Here is a 20,192-nt window from a genome sequence, read left to right on the forward strand (position 1 = left end):
TGAACTATATCTAAATAATACTTGTTGCACATATGTTGTAAATTATTTCATGAACATGTTGTTCATGTTACCCTATCGGATTACACAATGCAGGTTAATTGTGACTGTAAATTGTGAAAAAGTTATTATTTTTTACTTTATTTAAACCAGCCTTACCTAACCTAAATAGGTTTCAAATTTTTATATTTACTTTTACAATAATAAAAAATACAAGAAAGCAAGAAATATCATACTTAGCTGAGTCTTTGTTTGCTGTTGATTGTTAAGGACATTTAACTTTTTTTTAAGTACTAACAGTACTACTACATTAAATAATTTTTTTTACTTAAAAAATGTACAAAAGAACACAGTAAATAACATGCAAAAGGAAGAAAATATCACATAACTATCACAATTTTGCTGGCTTTCTAGCTATGAAACAAGAGCCATTAAAACTTCAGTTAAACTCACTGATGTTTCCCTAAAAATACAGTCTAAACCAGAAGTGAAATAGACAATCCCTTGTGTAAAAAACAATATAGATTAAAACCTTGAGTCTGATTTTCTATTTGATAACCCTGTAAATAAATAAATTTGAAGGCTATAAACAATACACTTTGCCTAAGTGATGATAACATTGTAAAATGTTTGAATTTTGTACTTCCTTGAGGGATGGTAAATAAATCAGAGAGATGATGGCAAAAGCAAATGCCACTTCATACTAAGAAAAATTCAAGATTCTTTAATAATGCCTCAGACAAATAAAAATGCAAGTCATTAAAATTTGGATTGTCATTAGTTTCAATTTTATGCCAAATTTATTAATATACTATGATAAGAAAGCAGATTAATTAATTTTTTTAACGCAACTCACTAAAACCTCATGATGTGTGCACAAAAAAATACCCAAAGAAAAACTGCATTGCTGTCACTGCCTTGCGTTATATTTATGTTTAGTGAATACATTTGCAGTTAATTTCAACTAGAATTATCTTACCTATGGCAGTATTTTGTCCAAAACACGACAGTACAATAGTAGATGTCTTGAAAGAGTTGTATGTATTTAATTAAACATCAAAGATGAAACAATAACTACTACAAGTCTATAAATGAAATCAAATCACTAACATGCTGTGGCAACTTAGGCAACTTTTTGAAAATGAGCTACACACAATAGTTCATGTATTTGCATATCTACTTCTAAAATGACACAAAATAATATTAGAATTTTAAAAAAGGCTACTGCAAATTAGTTTTGTGACTTTTGAAAATTTTTATACAATATCTGTAAGCATTGTGTTACTTACTGCAGCATCCACATTTGCAGGAGATTCATCATTGGGATCAGCAAGCATGGAGATTACAGAGATCATAATGGTTTCAACAGTATGGACAGGAAGCCACCTTTCTGAAGCCTTTTCATATCCATATTTATCATCACCAGGATCATGAAGTATTGATATACAGACATCTCCATTTTTTTCAACTAAAACATTGAAAAAAATTTGTAAGACAAATATTTTTGAACCAAAATTTTACAAAATCAGACCTTATTAGGAGGCATACAATTTTTTCAAATATTAATGAATTTTTTATGCATCTCTCACGAATCAGGCTAAAGTGCTTTAGTGCCAGCTTATTGGCCTAAGAAGTAGAGGAAAAGCATAAGAACTACCTATCAAATATTAAAAAGGGCATAATAATGGTAACTGTATATAAAATTTTATGAAAGTTTCAATTAATCAGTACAAAACAATAACAATACATAAAATAAGGCTAGCTTTGTCTCTCTCCAAGTCAATACAAACTACAAGTATGAAAAATACATATCAGTGGTATGTGTGTGAATATGTGCAACACTCAGGAACTGTGTATGTACTATAGTATAGTAGTATGTGTGAGAATTCTAACACAAGTCTAATCTTACCATAGGCTGTACTTTATTGTACTTGGTAGAAAGCCAAGCTGGTAAGAAAGAAAACACTGAATTACGCATGCCACAACTGTTGTTCTGTTTAAGTTTTACAGGTCATTTTCTGTGTGTTTCCTTAAGATATTGTGTAATATTAGCTTGGCAATGTAACAAAACTTCCCAGGAAATAAGGCATCAAAAATTAGAAAAATTCAATTTGTTAAAACTGTGGCAAGAAAGTGAGGAGGGTATCATCCATTATAACTGCAGGGGAGATGGCAACACAAATCTCACCTTAAACAAGAATTTATTGTTAATTTTAAGAGCAAAACCATCTTTACTTTTCTCCTTTATTTATTGACGTTTTTGTCTTTCTTAATTTAAATGTTTTTCTCCATATCTGTACAGTCCCAGATACTAAGTATTTAAATATAAGGGTTTTAAACAGAACAGTTACACCACCACCACCATCAAAAACTGCCTGAAGACCACAACATGAAGAACATTACTACTGTCATTTACCTTACCCCTGCATGCAAAATTTCAGTAAAAAACTCAAACACATAGCAAAGAAGTTCAACATGAGTATCTGATGGAAATCTTGAGAATAAAATCCATTTCAATGAAATTCAGACAAAAAACCTACTAATAAATAACAAAAACATCTATGAAATTCCATTTTTCCTTTAAAGAAACATACCTTTGAGAAAGGAGGTGATTAAAAACATGAATGAATGAAACTAAATATAAAATTTAGTCATTAGGGAATACAATGTATAAACTGGACACAAAATAAACCAAATAAAACCAGAATTAAACGTCAGTAGATTTTGGAAAACAAAAATTAAAGAAGCTTTCCACAAAAATACAATAAATCCTTCAATAATATCATGCAGTCTTTCCAGAAATCAGAACCAGGGATAATGAAATAAATCACAACATGTCCTCCCACAATCCACAAGGATACTATAAACACCTGCAACATATTATTCATGATGATCTGAAGATTAAAAACAGAAGATGTTTGAAATGTTGTCCTCTACATATATTTCAGCAGTCAGTATGACAAAGTCTATGCAAGAAAATGTGCGTGTGTGTAAATGAAAAAGTATGTCTTGTTGAAAAAAAATTATTTCTTAAAAATGTGACCTTACTTAACATCTGATAAAGAATTTAAAAACAAATATATACAGTTCTGGAAAACTCAACTCCTAATGTGAATGAGTGTACACAAACATTTCAGAAGCTATAGCTGACAAATCTCTATTTCAAAATACGGTTACAGTATGATACAAAAAGAAAACTTGTGTTCTGTAAAACATACGTAGCACATGAATCACCCAAACAAGTATCATTCAGAGGTGTAGCTCTTGCTACATATGAGCATTCAAAAGAACTGTACAAACCAGCAATACAATGATACACTTGCAATTCTGAAAGCTAAGTCAAAACCACCTAAATCTGCACAGGCTGAGAGAATGACACAGCAAATAAACATGCAATTATTTGAAAATCTTGGCTTTTTTCTTCAGAAACATTGATGTTTTGCACAAAACAATAGACCCTTTACAGACTTTATCTGGATCTTTCAGTTATATAAGATAACAGGACTCCCAATTAGTAATGTGTATAGAACTGACAAAAAAGAAAGGAATTCACTATAGCAATCACTGAAGTACAATGATAGAAAATTGAAAAGGGTGGCAAGGAATCTAACTTCTTATCAATCATTTCTGATGAAACAACAGATGCTGCTGTTCTAGAGCAGGTAATCATCTAATGTAAGGCAGACTACTAATTTCATAACTTTTATTTCTATGTTTTGAAGAAACGTTTTCATCATGAAATAGATTTTGTTAAGGAGTTCAGTTTTAGAATTATGATTGGCCTTAAGTGGAAAATACAACCTATTATAAAGGAATTATAATTTAACAAGCTTTACTAATGTAGTGCCTACTGCTGTAAATTACTCCTAAACTTTTTTAAAAAAATAAAATACGTAATTTCTTATATATATATATATATATTTATTTATTTTAGTTATTTATTGGTGGGTGTCACTGTTCTTTTATAAATTAGCTTGGGACCAATATTAAACTATGGGTTTAAGGAGTTTAACTCCCTTCCTCAACCATCAGACAAGTCTTTTACAGGGATTAAGAATTTGTTTCTTTATCAGTTCAGTGATTTTCCTCAAATTTTTGTATAAAAACACCAGGAGTAACAAATAAAGTTGCAAAAAAACCCTTAGACAGATCACAATATTCTTTTCAGATAATCAACCAACACATTGTTCTAACTGAATTCCTTTTTCTGAAAACACAACCCAGCAAAGAACTACTATGATGGAATCTTAAAGACATTCAAGCAGCACTGTGAATTAAAACCAAAAGCTATTTTCAGAAAGCTTGTTGGGATTAACAATTATGGGGCTTCCTTCATGCAGGGAGAAAGAGCTGGAATTGCTGCAAAGTTGAAGGAGAATTAGCCCAGAGTAAAAGTCCATAGATCCTATCCAAAACACAAGGTTCTGCAGGAAGTTTAACTTGTTTCTCCAAAAAGATATACACTTTTTACCATAACAGTACTTCCTGAACTTAACTTGCTAATGTCCTGAAGATAAGAAGGTATGTTCTTACAAGAGTTGGTGGTACCAGGTGGGTTGTTTATACTGAAGGTGCTCTGAAAAACCTCTTCAGTGGATATAAAGCCATTATTCAACATATGCTTGAGGTAAGCTTCTTTTTAATAATGAGCAAATTTAAGTAATACCACCAATTTGAAATTTTCAAAATGCTTTTCATTATTTAGTTTGAATTGAGACATCTTTCCAGTATTGAAGTATATTATTAAGCATTACAGGGATGTAACAGTTATTTCTGATAAATCAGTTTAACATGCCTCACACATTGTGTAGATCTCAATTGAACTTAAAGTTAGTAGGATACATTTTTCTTTGTAGATATAAATCATTCTAAAACAAGTCCACATGACAAAGTGAAAGCCAAGGATTGTTTAAGGTTTTGAAATCAAGACAGCTGATGGAGTTTACACACTTCTTGGCTGACGTCCTAGCTCTTCCTTCTACAACCTTAGCCGCCTTCAAGACTTTCATCTCCATGTTGAAACCTTTGGAACCAACATTGAACTTTGCATTCAGTAACAGGTCCATGGCTGAAAGCCAAGTTGATGTTCCATGTAGTTTCTGTAGCTTCTCATCCAAGTTTGAAGTTGTAGAGGAAAATCAGACAAAATTCCTTGTCCACGCTACTTTGGGGGGTTGCAAAACTTACTCTGAGTAGACAATTAAGACACCTTTTAAATAATAAACACTGGATTAAATCCATCAACCAATGATAAGTTACTCAATATTCAGCTACTAAATGTTATCATGAGAATTCTGACATTTATTTCTGGACAACCTAATAAGAAGTGAAACTTTTCTTTAAATATATATACTGTAAATACATTTTTGTTTTGTTAAAAACATGCCCTCTGCAAGCAAAATGATTAGACATCTCATTGTTTCATCACTTTTTGTTCTCCCAATTTCAAGCTACTTAGCAAGCTATCAATGAGAAGTACCACTCCCTAAGTAACAACTTCCTCAGGTTCCTGGATCACCTCCTTTCCATCCCAGCAATATCAGTGGAGTGTGAGAGAGGATTTAGTTTAACGAAACTAATCAAGGCAGACAAGAGGAGCTGTCCTTCCAATGATGTACTGATAGGCCTGATGTAGATAAACCTCCAGAGCCTAAAGATCAGTGATTTTAACCCCACCAATGTTGTACATCTGTGGCATTAGCCTTTAGAGCAAACAAGATATCTCTCCCAATAATCCTAAGGATTCAGAAACTACAATTTTCAAAAACGTTTGGTATGGCATGAAGAAGAAATATATGACAGAAATGTAAAGAGTAAATATAAGATCACATATAGTTACAGAAGCATAGAAAAATGTTAAAGCAAATAAGTTAATTGAAAAAAACATTCAAACTATAGACGAGTTAACAGAATTAGCATTTCTAAACAACGACATACAGAGGTGACATGGTTAGTAGTAAATAAATGTTTATGAAACTAGAGGCTCATCTAGCAGGCATATTAAAATATTGCACATCATGGATGTGACAGTTTGGCATGATAAAAAAAAAAAATAAAGCAATTCCTCACATGAATATTCACTTCAAGTGGGACTTTTTGTACAGATGCTGGTGAAATTTTGACACTGTTAGATATACTAAAAATCACAAACATTTCTAAAACAAAATGAAATAAGTTATAATTTAGAAGGCTATGAAGTTTTATAAATGTAGAAGCAATAAAAGAGGAGAAGGAGCTTTAATTTTTTTTATAAAAAACATTTATCTATAGAATTAGTGAAATTAAGTTTGAAAAATGTGGAAATATAATTTACTGTTCAGGTGAATGATTATAACATTAGATCACTTTCAATTTACAGACCTCCAAATTACAGTTCTATTATTTATAATTTAAATCTGGAAAAAAATTGCTAAATAAATCTAAAAATTGTAGAAATATAGTATATTTTGGTAATATATCATTACTGAAGAAATATTGAAAATAGTAACTGATCAATAATTGTGAAAACTTGTTACATTTTGATGAATTTAAGTAAAATATAAACATTAAAAGAAGATTAAAAAAAAGAATGAGAAAGTTAAAGCTTACTTAGATCATGCATATACAAAAGTTAGATTTAAATGTAAAAACTTGTGTGATGAAGGAGACCACAGAATGATTTCAATTTTAAAAAGCAATTTGAAAAACAAAAAAATGAAAAAGAGCACAGATAACATTTTGGTGATTAATACATTTATAAACAATATGAATAGCTACAATTAAAGAGAGTTCTTAAGAATAAAGTAAAGACAAATGGATAAATGGATAAATTTTGGCAGAAGTATTGAAATGAATAAAGCAGCTTACAAAGCAATGAAAAATTCATGATTCCTAAGAAAGGCAAAAAATAATTATTATACAACAAAATTTTCTGGCACTCAGGATAAAATGAAAGAAACTTGGATATGCATTAGTAAATTGGTAAATAATCATGTTGTGATGAATCACTTGAAGATGTTCAGTGCCCCTGTGCACTTAACATGTAATTTCATAATGTGAGGAATGAAATTCAGCTTACTGTAAAAGATAAGACCCAAGAACTTTGCCCCAGGAAACATGGGAAGACAACACCACCAAAACAGAGTTTGTGATCAGGGTGTATCTTGTTGGCAGCAAAAGGTTTTGGGGAAGGAAAAGGTAAAACCATTTGTTACAGTCTACTTCAACAAGAGATTTAGGGCAATCTGAAGCTGCTGCTCAAGAAACCTCATGTTTGGTAACCAACACAAGATGTGGAAGTTGTCAATATAGAGCTTGTTTGCAACAGTAGAAAGACATTATGCAGTGATATGATTAATTTTGATACTGAACATTTGACACTCAAGACGCATCCTGAAGGACTCCAAGTTCCTGCGGAAGAGAATACAAATCAACCCAAACAGACATGGAATCACCTGTCCAGTAAATATTTCTATATGAAAATGTGTAAATGGCCATGTAACCCATAGTACTAGGTGTCCTGCAAAATGCAGTACCTCAAAGTAGTATCATAAATCTTTTCAAGGTCAAGAAACATGAAAACAAGATTTTCCTTGACAAAGGATTATCTGATCAAAACTTCCAAAGTTGAATTGGGTGGTCCATGGTGTAGGGCTGTCAACAAACCCACACTGGGTAGGTGAGAGGAGGTTGTTTGATTCAAAGAATCAACTAAGATGAGCATTAACCATTCTCTTAAAGACCTTACAGAGACAGCAAATAAAAGCAATTAGATGACAGCTAGAAGGAATGTTGGGATTTTATCCAAGCTTAGAGAAACAAAGGACAATAGCCCAGCACCAAGGATCAGGAAAAACATTTTCGTTCTTGATCCAGTTAAAAACAACCAGATGAACAGCAAGAGAGGAAGGAGAGATATTACAAAGCATCTTATAGTGAACATCATCAGGTTTGACCAATGAACCAGACCAATTAAGAACAAGCTTAAGTTCCATCAGTGTAAAGGGATAATTATAGTCATAGAAACAATTGGCCAAAAGGATAGAGGCAATCATTCTGCCTGAGACTTGACAGCTAACAAACAGAACTGTTAGATGTACAAGAAAATATATGAGAGTATTGGTGATTCTATAGACACCAGCAATTTCCCAGCCATTGGACAGTAATATTGCAAGAGGATGTGAAATGTATTTCCCACTGACCTTCTGAATGTTGTCCCATAGAATCTTGGAACTGGTGGTAGAAAAGATGCTACTTGTGAACTTAATCCAAGATTTCTTTATACTTTCATGTATAACCTTCCATGCACTGGCATGGGCCTGTTGGAAAGCAATGCAGCTACAAAGAGTGGTAGACCTGCAAAAGGTATCCCAGACCCATTTTTCAGCCTTCCATAAATCTTGGCTGGCAGGACTCCACCATGGAATAGATGGAGCGACTGCCTACAATACAATTCAGTCAGTGCTACCTCACGGTCATCGACTGATGGCAGAATCAAGTTCTGAAAGAGGGCCACTTGGTTTGGTCCAACTTCCACCAAAACATTCAAATCAGGTGACATTAGCCATGATCAATTTCCCTCAAAATGACAAAAAAATGATCACTGCCTCATGGGTCACTGTTAACACTATAAGAAAAGTGAGAAAAAAGTAAAGGGTAGTGGATATAGAGATTGATGGCAGTAAAAAAAAACTGGTTAAGTGTATGAATATACGTATGAGAACCAGTATTGGTGAGAGAATGGTTGTGATCTGAGGGTATATGCAATATAGAATGACCCCTCCCCATAAGTATCAGCACCACTCCAGAGGGAATCGTGTCCATTAAAGTCTCCAAGGAGTAAAAAGGGAGATGGCAACTTTTCAACAAGACCATCAAGGTATGATTGATCATAGTTCTCTTCAGGAGACAGGTAGAGAGAACAAACAGTGATGGTACGACCAAAAAAACACAGATGGGTGTACTGAGCTGCAAAGAAAGGGTAAGCATATGCTGGTCACCCAGCAGCACCACCTTTCCATGCACTTTCCCATCGCACAACCTGTCATTCTAGTATGAAGGAAACTGCCAGCCAGAAGGCAATTTTATCAGCAGGTTTCAGAAATATTTTTTGTAAGAAAAAACACAGAGGATGATAGAAACCAATCAGCACCTTAATGTCATCCAGGTTAGAACAGAAACCTTGGCAGTTCCACTATATCAAAGTGGCCATTTTCATTTAGATAGAAGAGAACCCTTTGGTTTATGACCACACCATCTGTCTTTATGTTGACCTCCATAGTTTCTGTCCTGAGTCCAGTAGATAGATCTCTTTCAGTACATGGAGGCTCCAGCAACTGAAGGAGTGAACAAATAATAATTCTGCATCTTGGAGCCTAAGAAGATGGACCTAACCACATGCCAGAAGCCAGGCCTAAGGATGTGGACCCAGACAGTCACTGGAAGGGACAGAGTTTGTTTGTTTTTTAATTTCGCGCAAAGCTACTTGAAGGCTATCTGCACTAGCCGTCCCTAATTTAGCAGTGTAAGTCTAGAGGGAAGGCAGCTAGTCATCACCACCCACCACCAACTCTTGGGAAACTCTTTTACCAATGAATAGTGGGATTGACCATAACATTATAACACTCCCACAGCTGAAAAGTTGAGCATATTTGGTGTGACAGGGATGCAAACCCACGAACATCAGATTACAAGTCGCATGCCTTAACCCACCTGGCCATGCCGGGCTGGAAGGACAGAGATAGGAGTAGATGCTGACTTTTCAACTCACTTATCCATAAAGGACAAAAGCCTCCTCACATGGTTTGAGAAGAACTCTTTTGGAGGCAAAGAAAGATCTGTCTGCACTACCACAGTACCAGTGAAACATAATGCAACAGCATACATCCAAGATGGAGTTGAGTACAATAACTTTCAAACCTCAGGATAAGAAATGTTGTTACTTGTTTTCAAACACAGTACCTCTTTCTCCTCTACCCACTTAGGATAAGAATAAAAGTAAGAGGGGAGACAGCCACTACAATTAATGCAGTGAGTGCCCAGTTCACAACTGTAGGTACCATGATCTTTGCCATTTCAACAAGCACACATCAAAGAACCAAGACATGATGCCTTCAAGCAACCAAGCCACTGACACTGGAAAAGTCTGAGAGGGCTTGGAATATATAACAATACCTTACAGTTCAAATAACTTGCCATGACAGCAGCAAACAGACATGGTGATGTTAGAACATTAGTAACCAGCATAATTTTGTCCTAATGAGTGTAGATATGCCTCACCGCAGAAACTCTTTGGGTTGAGACACCTGTGAAGATCTATGATTTGGAATGTTTTTCAAATCCCTCTCAACAATAAATCCTTGTGAGGAATTCAAAGTAGCACAGGAAGTAACCTCAATGGGTATATCCCCAATGGCCTTCAGATATGAGCTTACTGTGTTTGGGGGTGGATGTTTCCACCTAGATGTCTCCAGAATGTAGTTTCTTGACTACATTAGAAGAGCATTAAAGCCCCCCTAATCCCTTCTGAAGAAAAAAAAAGGGAGACATTTGCTCTAAAGATTTGTCTGACAAAAAGTACAGTATGAGAAAATGAGGTACAGGTGTAGAAAGGGAAGACTGCTGTTCATTCTTCAAGAACTTAAAACTTATATAATATTACAATTTGATTTATTAACTACATTTGAATGCCAAGTTTATTTATATACCATAATAATAAAGTAGCATCCATGTAACTCTCTAAAATGTTATGACATGACAGTCAAGTTAATCAAAATTTAAATTCTTTATTTTTGAGAATATTCAATGCAGTAAGTAACTGAAACAACTAATTTCAATCAGTTCTTATTTCCATGATGTTAAGTGATTAATCAATTAATGTATGGGACAATAACTAATGTGTATGTTGTGCATCTCAGAATACCCATACCATCCATTCTGAGATGCATTTTTATTTCAAGTGGGTGTCCCATCATCAAGTAATGTAACTTCCTATCAAACAATTATATCAATTAATTGATTAAATTATCCAGCTCTAGTGGTCTCTGATCTTTACACTACCCATTACCGATTCTCTCAAATTGAAAGAAACAAGTTTGTTTTTGTAAATTTTATTTTATATCAATTTTAGTTATATTATCACTCACTAAAATAGGACATCACAAAACTGCTATAATTTCTTTGGATTTCTAAAAAAATCATTTCTATCCTAAGCAATGATTCTTGTAAGCTCATTTCAACATTCAGGTTCATATGTTTCAAACTGCCTGTTTTAAATATTTGTTAAAATCACATTATGTGATTATATAAAGGGAACAAGTAAAAATTGTTTAAGTTTTAAGAGAAATACATTATCCAGAGTTGATTTAATAAAAATTCTTGGAGTAATTATTCAGAAAACCTTCAGATGGGATAAATATCTCAAAAAATCTCAAAGTATTTTATGAGTTGGTGTAAAAGGGTTTTTTTTAAGTGAAAGCCTTTTATCAAATTGGGGTTCAAATATTAATATCTTAAGACCATTTGGTTATTACAAAAAAGGATCTTGACACCAATGATAGGCTATTCTTATACAGCATCAGTTTCAAACAAATTTAGGGAATGTGGCCTTAACTTGTACTTTTTTTATCAGACCTGTGTTTACCACTTAATTTGTGTTGCAAGAAAATACTTAATCCTGAAATAAAATTGTTAATCCCCTCTAGAAACAGTTTATACTTGTTTTGTTGTAGATGTATCTCTTACTGTCCAAGAAGCAATTCAATTTCAAGTTTTAAGTTTTTTTGTTTTTTTTAATTTAGCTCCAGTGGTTATAACTAGACTGAACTCTGATGGTTGATCTATCTCTAATATGAAGCTATTTGAAATAAGAATGTGTAATTATCTTACTGTTGGGATGCCATATGTCAGTGATAAATTTCATCTTCGGTGGCTTCAAAGGATAATCCTTTGGAAAGTAAAGATGGGCCTTAAAGAAACCTCCTTCACTGTAACAAAGAAATATTTAGTTACTAAACAAATTAAATATTGCTACATCTCATAAAACATATACAGCAGCTCCATGTCATTCACCAAACACAAAAACTATATTAATAACTTCATGTGCACATAACATGCATGTATAAATCAATTCCACTCACCCAACTTTTTACCATAGCAGTTTAATATTTGGGTCTTTGTTCCAATAATTCAAGTAACAATTTTCTTTACCCTCCAATTAAATCAATCAATACTGAAGGGTATCACTTTATATTTGAAAATAATCTTGTAATGCTACAGCAAAAGTATTTAGATTTTAAAATAGAATTATCTATTTTCTAATCCAATAATCACAAACTTGATGACTGAAAGTTACATCCCAAACTTCAGTGTCAAATTTTAGTAGCTAGCTTCTCATCAAGGATAATCACAAAGAAAAATGTAACTCAATTAATCCATCTTCAGGATTGTAGCTAGGATGATAATGAGTGCAAGTGGTAAAAACCAATCTAGACCACAGATGCATGTACCAGCAGTTGCCATCATCATACCCCCCACCCACTTAATGATAGAAAATTTGTAAATTCTTTGAAAAAGTTTAGTAAAATTTTCCACATGAGCAGTCAAACACACAAGGTAAACAACAAATCTAAAAAATTAAGGTGGAGATGATGAATTTTACTTTAAGCTGAGTTATATTTTTCTGATTGATCCATTTACAATTAACAGCAAGCAACTAACATAAATTTGTAACAATCAGATTAAAAAAGACTTTACACAAAAAACACTTTTTGATATTGTAAATAACTAGCATTTTGAAACTTTTATACACACTACGTACATTTTTAGTGGAGAGAAACTAGACTTTGTATGGTAACTACTGTAAAGTATATTGTCTGATATACCATGCTAAGTACAACTGAATTAATGTGGTTTGGGATATTTATTCAGTTTCTCATTCAAGGTTTTTCCTGTGGGCATTTCTTGAAAAGTATTTCGATATGAATGTTAGATGCTTTATGACTTTTCAAGAAATGTCTTTAACAAACTAATTGTAAAGTAAGCTGTACTGTGATATCGACCAAGAAATTTTTAATGCTTATAATGATCCTTTATCTCCGATATTCAGAGCTGGGTGGGCAGAACAATTCCTGAGTGGCCCTGCCCACAATAACTACAACCCTGTGTTTTACCTACAAGTGTAAAATTTTAAAAGTAATTTGAAAAAACACCTAAGATTAAACTGGACATAAATATTAGTCTTTTATGAACCATACAAATTTCATTATATTAGAAATATCTGAATTTAAAGTTTAATATTGAATGTCACATATGTATGTATGATATGAATGATGTATGTATATCTGTATCGTCTCTATATTTTGTGTGCATTGAGGTTTGTATGTAAACAACTTGGTGACTCTTAAGAACTGGAGTATGTAAATATTGCTGACTTAACTGTAAATTTAATGTAATACATGAGATGTCACTCACTGTTCTATACAGATGTCATTGTTAATGTTTTTAATCACTATATACTTCATGTTTTACACACCAAATTCAATTGTTAGATATAACCTTTAGTGTCATTCAGAATTTTTTAACACTGCTTATCGATAAACACATCTCAAATGTATATGAAAATAAAATATTCACAAATGTTTTGAAGTATATGCTGTAGCTTAATGCAAAATTCACACAACTATATTGAAATATAATGCACGACAACCAATTTCAAAATTATAGCCTTAGGTTATGAAGCACAACATGAAAGCTGAAATGAATTGATTTCCAAACATTAATTTCCCAAATTAGGACTGTATTTGACAAAAAAGATATTGAAAAATAATACAGTTCTTTTCAATATTAGTCTTGTCTACCATAAAAATAATTCTTTTATTATTCACCCTCTATAATAAAACACATTTTGTAAATGTAAAATGATGTAGGGATGGTAGTGCCAAAAACAATTTAAACATGAAAATAGGGTTTGTTTGTCTGGGATTAAGCACAAAGCTACACAATGGCCTCTCTGTACTCTACCTACAACAAGTATCAAAACACGGTTTCTAGCTTGCAAAATATAAAATGGTTATGAGGTCAGTCGACCATCCTTGTAGCAAGTAATAATCAAAAGGTGTTTCAGCTCAATGTAGTTCTCTTTGTATACAAGTGCTAGACCCTCATAATACTATACTGATGCCCACCCTGACGTGACTTGAATACCAACAGCCAGGAATATACAACTTTCAACTGCAGTAAAATTAAAGACAAGTATGTCCTTTACAGTGTAACACTAAATTTTAATATGAAAAGTCATGTAGGGATGATGAATGAATATCTGCATCATCCCTATATTCTTGTTTGCATTCTTTTTTGGCACTGCCATCCCTATACCATTTGACATTTACAAAATGCTTATTACTTGTATTTTTGATATATTTTTGCCATGACTGGTTAAAAGTATCCTTCTGTTGGTTATAAATGACTTTTTAAAAAATGTTAGAAAAATTATTACCAATATTTGAAAGAGATACATATAAGGTCATCCCTTAAGTATTGTCCAATTTTGGGTTCAGAAAAACTTAATGTTATTTATTCAATAATGTGTGTTCCATTATTATTAATTACTTCCTGCCAATGATTCACAAGCTTCTGAATGCCACATCTATACGATTTTTGCGATTTGGAGGAAAAGAATGTGGTGGAGTAGATTTGGCATCTTCATGTGTCTCAAGCTCTTCTCCATCAAGATAGTTCTGTAAACTTTGGAATAGATGAAAACACTGCACAACAGTTTTTTTGAAAATTTTTGCTTCCTGAAAAGTCTGTACTGATTGTAACAGGTACCTGGTGGGTATGCACAAATATAGTTTTGGTTTTGCTTCATCACGTAGGAACTCTGAGAAACAAAACAGTTAACTGTTTACTGGCAATAATGTATTTAATTGCATTTATGTTTCTAATAAGCTATTAAGTTCAACTTAATTAAAAGTGTTTTGCTCCTGATTTTTGTTTGTATTCAATGTCCAGTGCATCACGTTGCAGTGTCCAACAGTAGTCAGCAAGCATTGACAGATTCCAGTTGTCGTGATATCGTTTTTACACTGTAGCAATGTCCTGGTGAAACCAAGATTTCAATGAAACGGTACATAATGGGCAAATTTGGATGTGATTTTTGTGATCAGGAATAGGGCAAAGTTTGGAGAATAAGGAGGATGTGGAATTTTTTCCCAGTTTAGCTCATCAATATTTGCAGATGTAATCTTTGCTGTATGGGGCTAAGCCTTATCCTGGCGTAACACAATACCTTTACGACTGATCAAAGCAGGCCTCTTTTCTTTCAGTGCAACATTTAAGTGCTTTAACTGTTGACAATAGAAGTTTGATGTTATTGTTACACTGAGTGGCAACAACTCAAAGTTGATCACACCAACAATATCCCACCAAATGCTTAACAAGATTTTCCCAGAGTGGAGGTTCATTTTGGGCTGTGCTTTAGCCAGTTTACCTGCACTGAGCCATTGTGCACAGTACTTAACATTTTTATAATATATGCATTTTTCATCTCCAGTCACTAACCTGCTCAAAAAAGGTGAGTTGCTTTCACAAGAGTGCAGAGAAATGCAAATGTTCACTCCTGCTCTAAGGTTGGCTTTGTCAAATCATGGTGGACCCATTTTCCGAGTTTTAATACTATTCCAAGCTGTTGCAGATGACAGTGAACTGTTGAACATGTTGAATTAAGCTTCTGTGCTAGTTCTTCAAATATTACAGCATAATTTTCATCAAGCACAGCCAGCAGCAACTCATCATTAAATCAACAAGACGACCCAAACATGGTGCATCACTTAAGCTGAAGTCACCTGATCTGAACTTCTGAAACCACCTTTGATATTTCCTTTCATTGACAAATTTAGCACCATAAACACCTTGAATGTTTTGTATAGTTTCTGCTACACTATTGCCTTTTTTAAACTTATAAAGCATTATATGCCTAATGTGCTTCTCAGACACATCCATCTTCATAAGGGTTTATCTGATTAATGATCTGTAAAAGTGGAGTTTGGTTAGTTTTTATTTGTTTCAACATTTGTATTCAAATCCTACTATATATTTTAGTTATTAAAGCCTTCTACAAAGACAGAAATGATTATTTACTTTCTGTATTAAATTTTCAGACATTACTTATGGGATGAGCTGATAATAGTGGCTGTGGCAAGTGGGTCCAACTTTTAATTTACACCTCTGTAAACAAAGACTATAGGCTATATTTAGACTGTGTCAGAAATATCCACACTGAATACATTAAATTCTATATTTCAAAGAGGGTTGGTAAATAAGTTAGAGAATGGACAAGACTCTAGGAAGTAAATGTCATGACTCTCATATACAAGGGAACATTGAAGATTTATCTAAGTATTTACTTGTAGAATTGCAAAATTAAAACTTACATGGTGTTAAAATTTGATTAACTACTTTTTGATGCCAAATTTATTAGAATACATTGATAATAACATAATATAATTAAATTTTGAATGTAACTAAAAAGGTATGTGACATGCATACTTTGACCTACCTGCAGGAAAGGAGTGAATACATAGTAATTTTCTAACACTTCTAAACTTTTATTACCTGGGATCAGTGTATATTTGTACTAGAACAATCAGATCTTTTTATATTTTATATAAATACTACATGTATTAAGCTTAAAGTTCTGATACAGAGAGATTTAGTTATAGTCTTATTCTTCGGAAGAGTGATTCTTTTACATTTATAACTACTGCCATAAATATTGAAAAAATACAACTATTTTTATCAATAGACCTTTCCAGATCATGTGATTTACAAAAAACTCAACACTGCCATCCACCATTTTGGACATTAAACTGTTCACTATTTTATGACACTGGTAGCAATAAATCTGGGCATATATGTTATGAATATTTAAAACTATGCAAAAATTGTTTATGAAAATTTGATTAAGGGTTTGATATGGATAATTGTTATTGTCTAATTACATATTTTTCCACAGATGACCTGGAAAACAATTTATGCAGGTGACTTTTCTGATTATGATAGAAAGACTAAATGAGACCACCTCCAAGATATTGTGATATTTGTGTATTTCGTTAATTCCACTGTCAGCAAAAGTATAAGTAGCTTTGAAAACTTGGTGGTTATAAATTCTTAGTAGAATGAGCATCAGATGTGAAAGTAAGAGAGACTATGCTCATGTCTTTGTAAATGCCAAGTTTAATGTGACTCCCACTTTTTTCTTTATCTCCCTTAATTGCTATTCCATGGATAAAATTTGTGCTTAACAATACCAAGTCTTAGTATTTATTCATTCTGACATTACTTGTATGCCACTCAGTTTATGTCTTGCCTAATCCAATGACAGTTTCTATAATATAATTTTATACACCACTCAGTGATGCCATGAGAAAAAATATGAATCCCTTATCAATAATTAATAAATTGTACGATACTTATACACATATTTAATGAAAGTTTAAATTTATACAAATATTACTTAACAGATTTATTCTGATACCTTTCACAAAATATGCACTGAAGATACAGGAATACAGTGTAGGTTGCCAATTTTGTCTCCTAACTGTGGCAATCCATATTGGTTTTTCTTTTTTTTTTGGGGTCAGCTTGGAATCTGTAAAAATGATATACCTGGTTCTGAACCCTGTCTATTGGTGCAGCCAAAAGTGCAACAGTGGAAAGGCTTTTTCAAGTTTTTATCACTGCCTAGAATGTATGTGCACTGTCCAATATGGCAGACACTAGGAGAAAACAATAAGATCATGTGACGTCATGATGCAACTCTGGAAAGGTCTACTTACATTGTATTAAGTACTATTTTAAGAAATTTGATATGAATGCTGCAAACAACAAAAGTATTTCTTATGAAGGATAACCTTTAAGCAAGCAGTTATGATATTCTTTAACTAGAAAATGTATTTATCAAACATTTCCACTACATTTGCTCCTAAACTGCTTAAGTTTAAACCAGAGAAAATTATGCACAGTACCTGCAAAATTTTAATAAAACACGATAAAGTAACAGCACAAATTAAAAAGAAATTCAAACATGTACTTGTGCACTTTCCTCTGAAATATTGAATGCCTTTCCTTCTTCATTTTCTATTCATGCTGTCAAGAAAACATTCTACTCAAAATTTCTAAATACTGTTTATGCATTGTGTAGCATGTAACTATTACCCATGTTCCCCATTCACCACAACTTATTATGTAAGCATCAAGGAACCTTACATAAGCTCTGTTTTACTGTTATAATTTAGATTTCATTAAAAGTTTGAGTCATAATGAATAGGAACAGAACATTATATAACCTACTTGCACCAAATACTCTCCAAGGGCACAATCAAAAGTCTTTACATTAATATCCAAAATACACTGACTGATAAAAGTAAACAATGAAGTGATGGGTACTCCTTACATGCCAGAGAAAGATTGCTGAAATAAAGCTTTAACAAAAGCAGGAGCATGTCAATTATTTACACAAGTAGTTTAAAGTTTAAAACTTAATCACAGAAAAAAAATCATACAATCTGAATTGTACAACTGTATACAAAGAAAATCTAAATTTTGGCAGCAAAGCAGAACTTATGCAAGGTCTCCTGATGGTTGCTCAATAATGTAGGAGAGTAGATAATTGTGGGTAGTTGATACACACACTACAGTTCATGAAGGAAATTCTGAATCAAATACTTATTAGTTGATAGCATGAGCAAAATTAAAAAATGAAAGGCTTTCAGTACTTCAGAGATTATATTAACAGAATTGAATTTCAAATAAATACTGTAATTTAACTACTACAATTGCTTAATGAAAAAAATTTAGAATTGTTTTGTATCTTTGTAAAATTGCTTTAGTGTAATTTGTGAAGAAAACTATTATTATTCAAACTTACAACTTTGTGCAGCTACGAAGTCTCATCTGTAAACAACATACTTACTGATTTTTTTAGTTTTTTGCCCTTCCCAAAGCATAGGTTTATTTGTTGAGGAACCAGCATCCATTAAAGATACAATTAGCCAAGTCCAGTTTCTCTTGCAATTTTCCTTGTTTTTTTAAATATTTTATTATTACAATAATTTATTTTAACTTGATTTCACACCAAATGTTCTGGACAACTAATAACAAATCTGTCTTGAAAATAGCTAGAGACACAATTTAAATACCACTGTATAGTACAGTTTATAAACTATTTATACCAATACAGCAAGAATTGAGTAGTGAGAGAAGAAATTGATAGTTTTGTGAAAATAATTAGTTTGTAGTTTCTTAGAGTTTCCCTGAAAATGATTGTGTGTGAATTTATCTTTATTTCAGAGCTATGGAAATTTTCTTATATGACAAAGATTTGTTATGCTTAAAGAGTACTGTAGGTGAAAACAAAATATTCCAATTACTCACATTTTTAATTACTGAATGTAGTTATTAAGTTTATCATATTCAGATATTGTACTCAGTAAAAAAGCTTATTATTCTTCAAACAGAACTATATTTATTGGTTATAAAGTTATGTCAACCAATAATACTGTTAGCAAAAATATTGTAACCAAGCCTGACCTGACTCCACTGTGACAGGTCAAGTCATAGGTCTCTGATAAATACCAATTTTTGCATTCTCTTTTGATTTATTGCCACAAATGGAGACTGCTGCAATTGGCAAAATAAAGTATAACAAGAAATGTTAATAGATCACAAGCAAGATAAACCTAATTAGATATACAAAATATAACTTTGTCATGAACAATAAAATGTTTTATTCTAATGTAAAAATATGTTCAATGTTTTGTTTTGTTTTAAAATTGTTTTAATAAAAGTTTGGAATTTTCCAAACATGAAACTTAAAACGATTTTTTTAAAAGTTGAAAATAGATACCATTAAGCTGTTACTGAGATTCATGCAATTTATTTAAGTACTGCCACTATGAGAAAAGGGTTAAAGATGTCAATTCTCTCCCCCTTCAGCCCAGAAAGGATTAAAGAAACTCTTCATTCAGATACAGCTTCACATATATTTACAGACTACATTTAGATATACAGTACACACAAAAATATTTCCAAACTGATTGCAACATGTGCACGAAGGATGAAAGAAAACTGAAATGTTGATGTTTTTGCTTGCAACTTACTATTTACTAATTGTCATACCTAATAGTAAAACACTTAAAAGAACCTAAAAAACAAAAGGA

General features: G+C 32.5%; 1 protein-coding gene across 4 annotated transcripts in view; it reads right to left on the reverse strand.

Annotated features, from left to right (window-relative positions):
- LOC143225420 (ubiquitin-conjugating enzyme E2 G1-like) overlaps positions 1-20,192 on the reverse strand; it is a 58,003-nt gene that overhangs the window by 18,858 nt on the left and 18,953 nt on the right. For 2 of the 4 annotated variants that reach the window (XM_076454842.1, XM_076454834.1), the window contains exons 3-4: positions 11,863-11,960; positions 1,287-1,465 (exon numbers count right to left, since the gene is read on the reverse strand). In XM_076454842.1, the coding sequence (XP_076310957.1) occupies positions 1,287-1,465; positions 11,863-11,896 (213 nt within the window). In that variant the 5' untranslated portion in view covers positions 11,897-11,960. Of the gene's footprint in view, positions 1-1,286; positions 1,466-11,862; positions 11,961-17,509; positions 17,751-20,192 lie in introns of all 4 variants that reach the window. The other 2 variants (XM_076454843.1, XM_076454844.1) reach the window with 2 other exon arrangements.

This window comes from Tachypleus tridentatus, chromosome 1 (genome assembly GCF_004210375.1).
Source record: "Tachypleus tridentatus isolate NWPU-2018 chromosome 1, ASM421037v1, whole genome shotgun sequence".
Taxonomy (NCBI): Eukaryota; Metazoa; Arthropoda; class Merostomata; order Xiphosura; family Limulidae; genus Tachypleus; species Tachypleus tridentatus.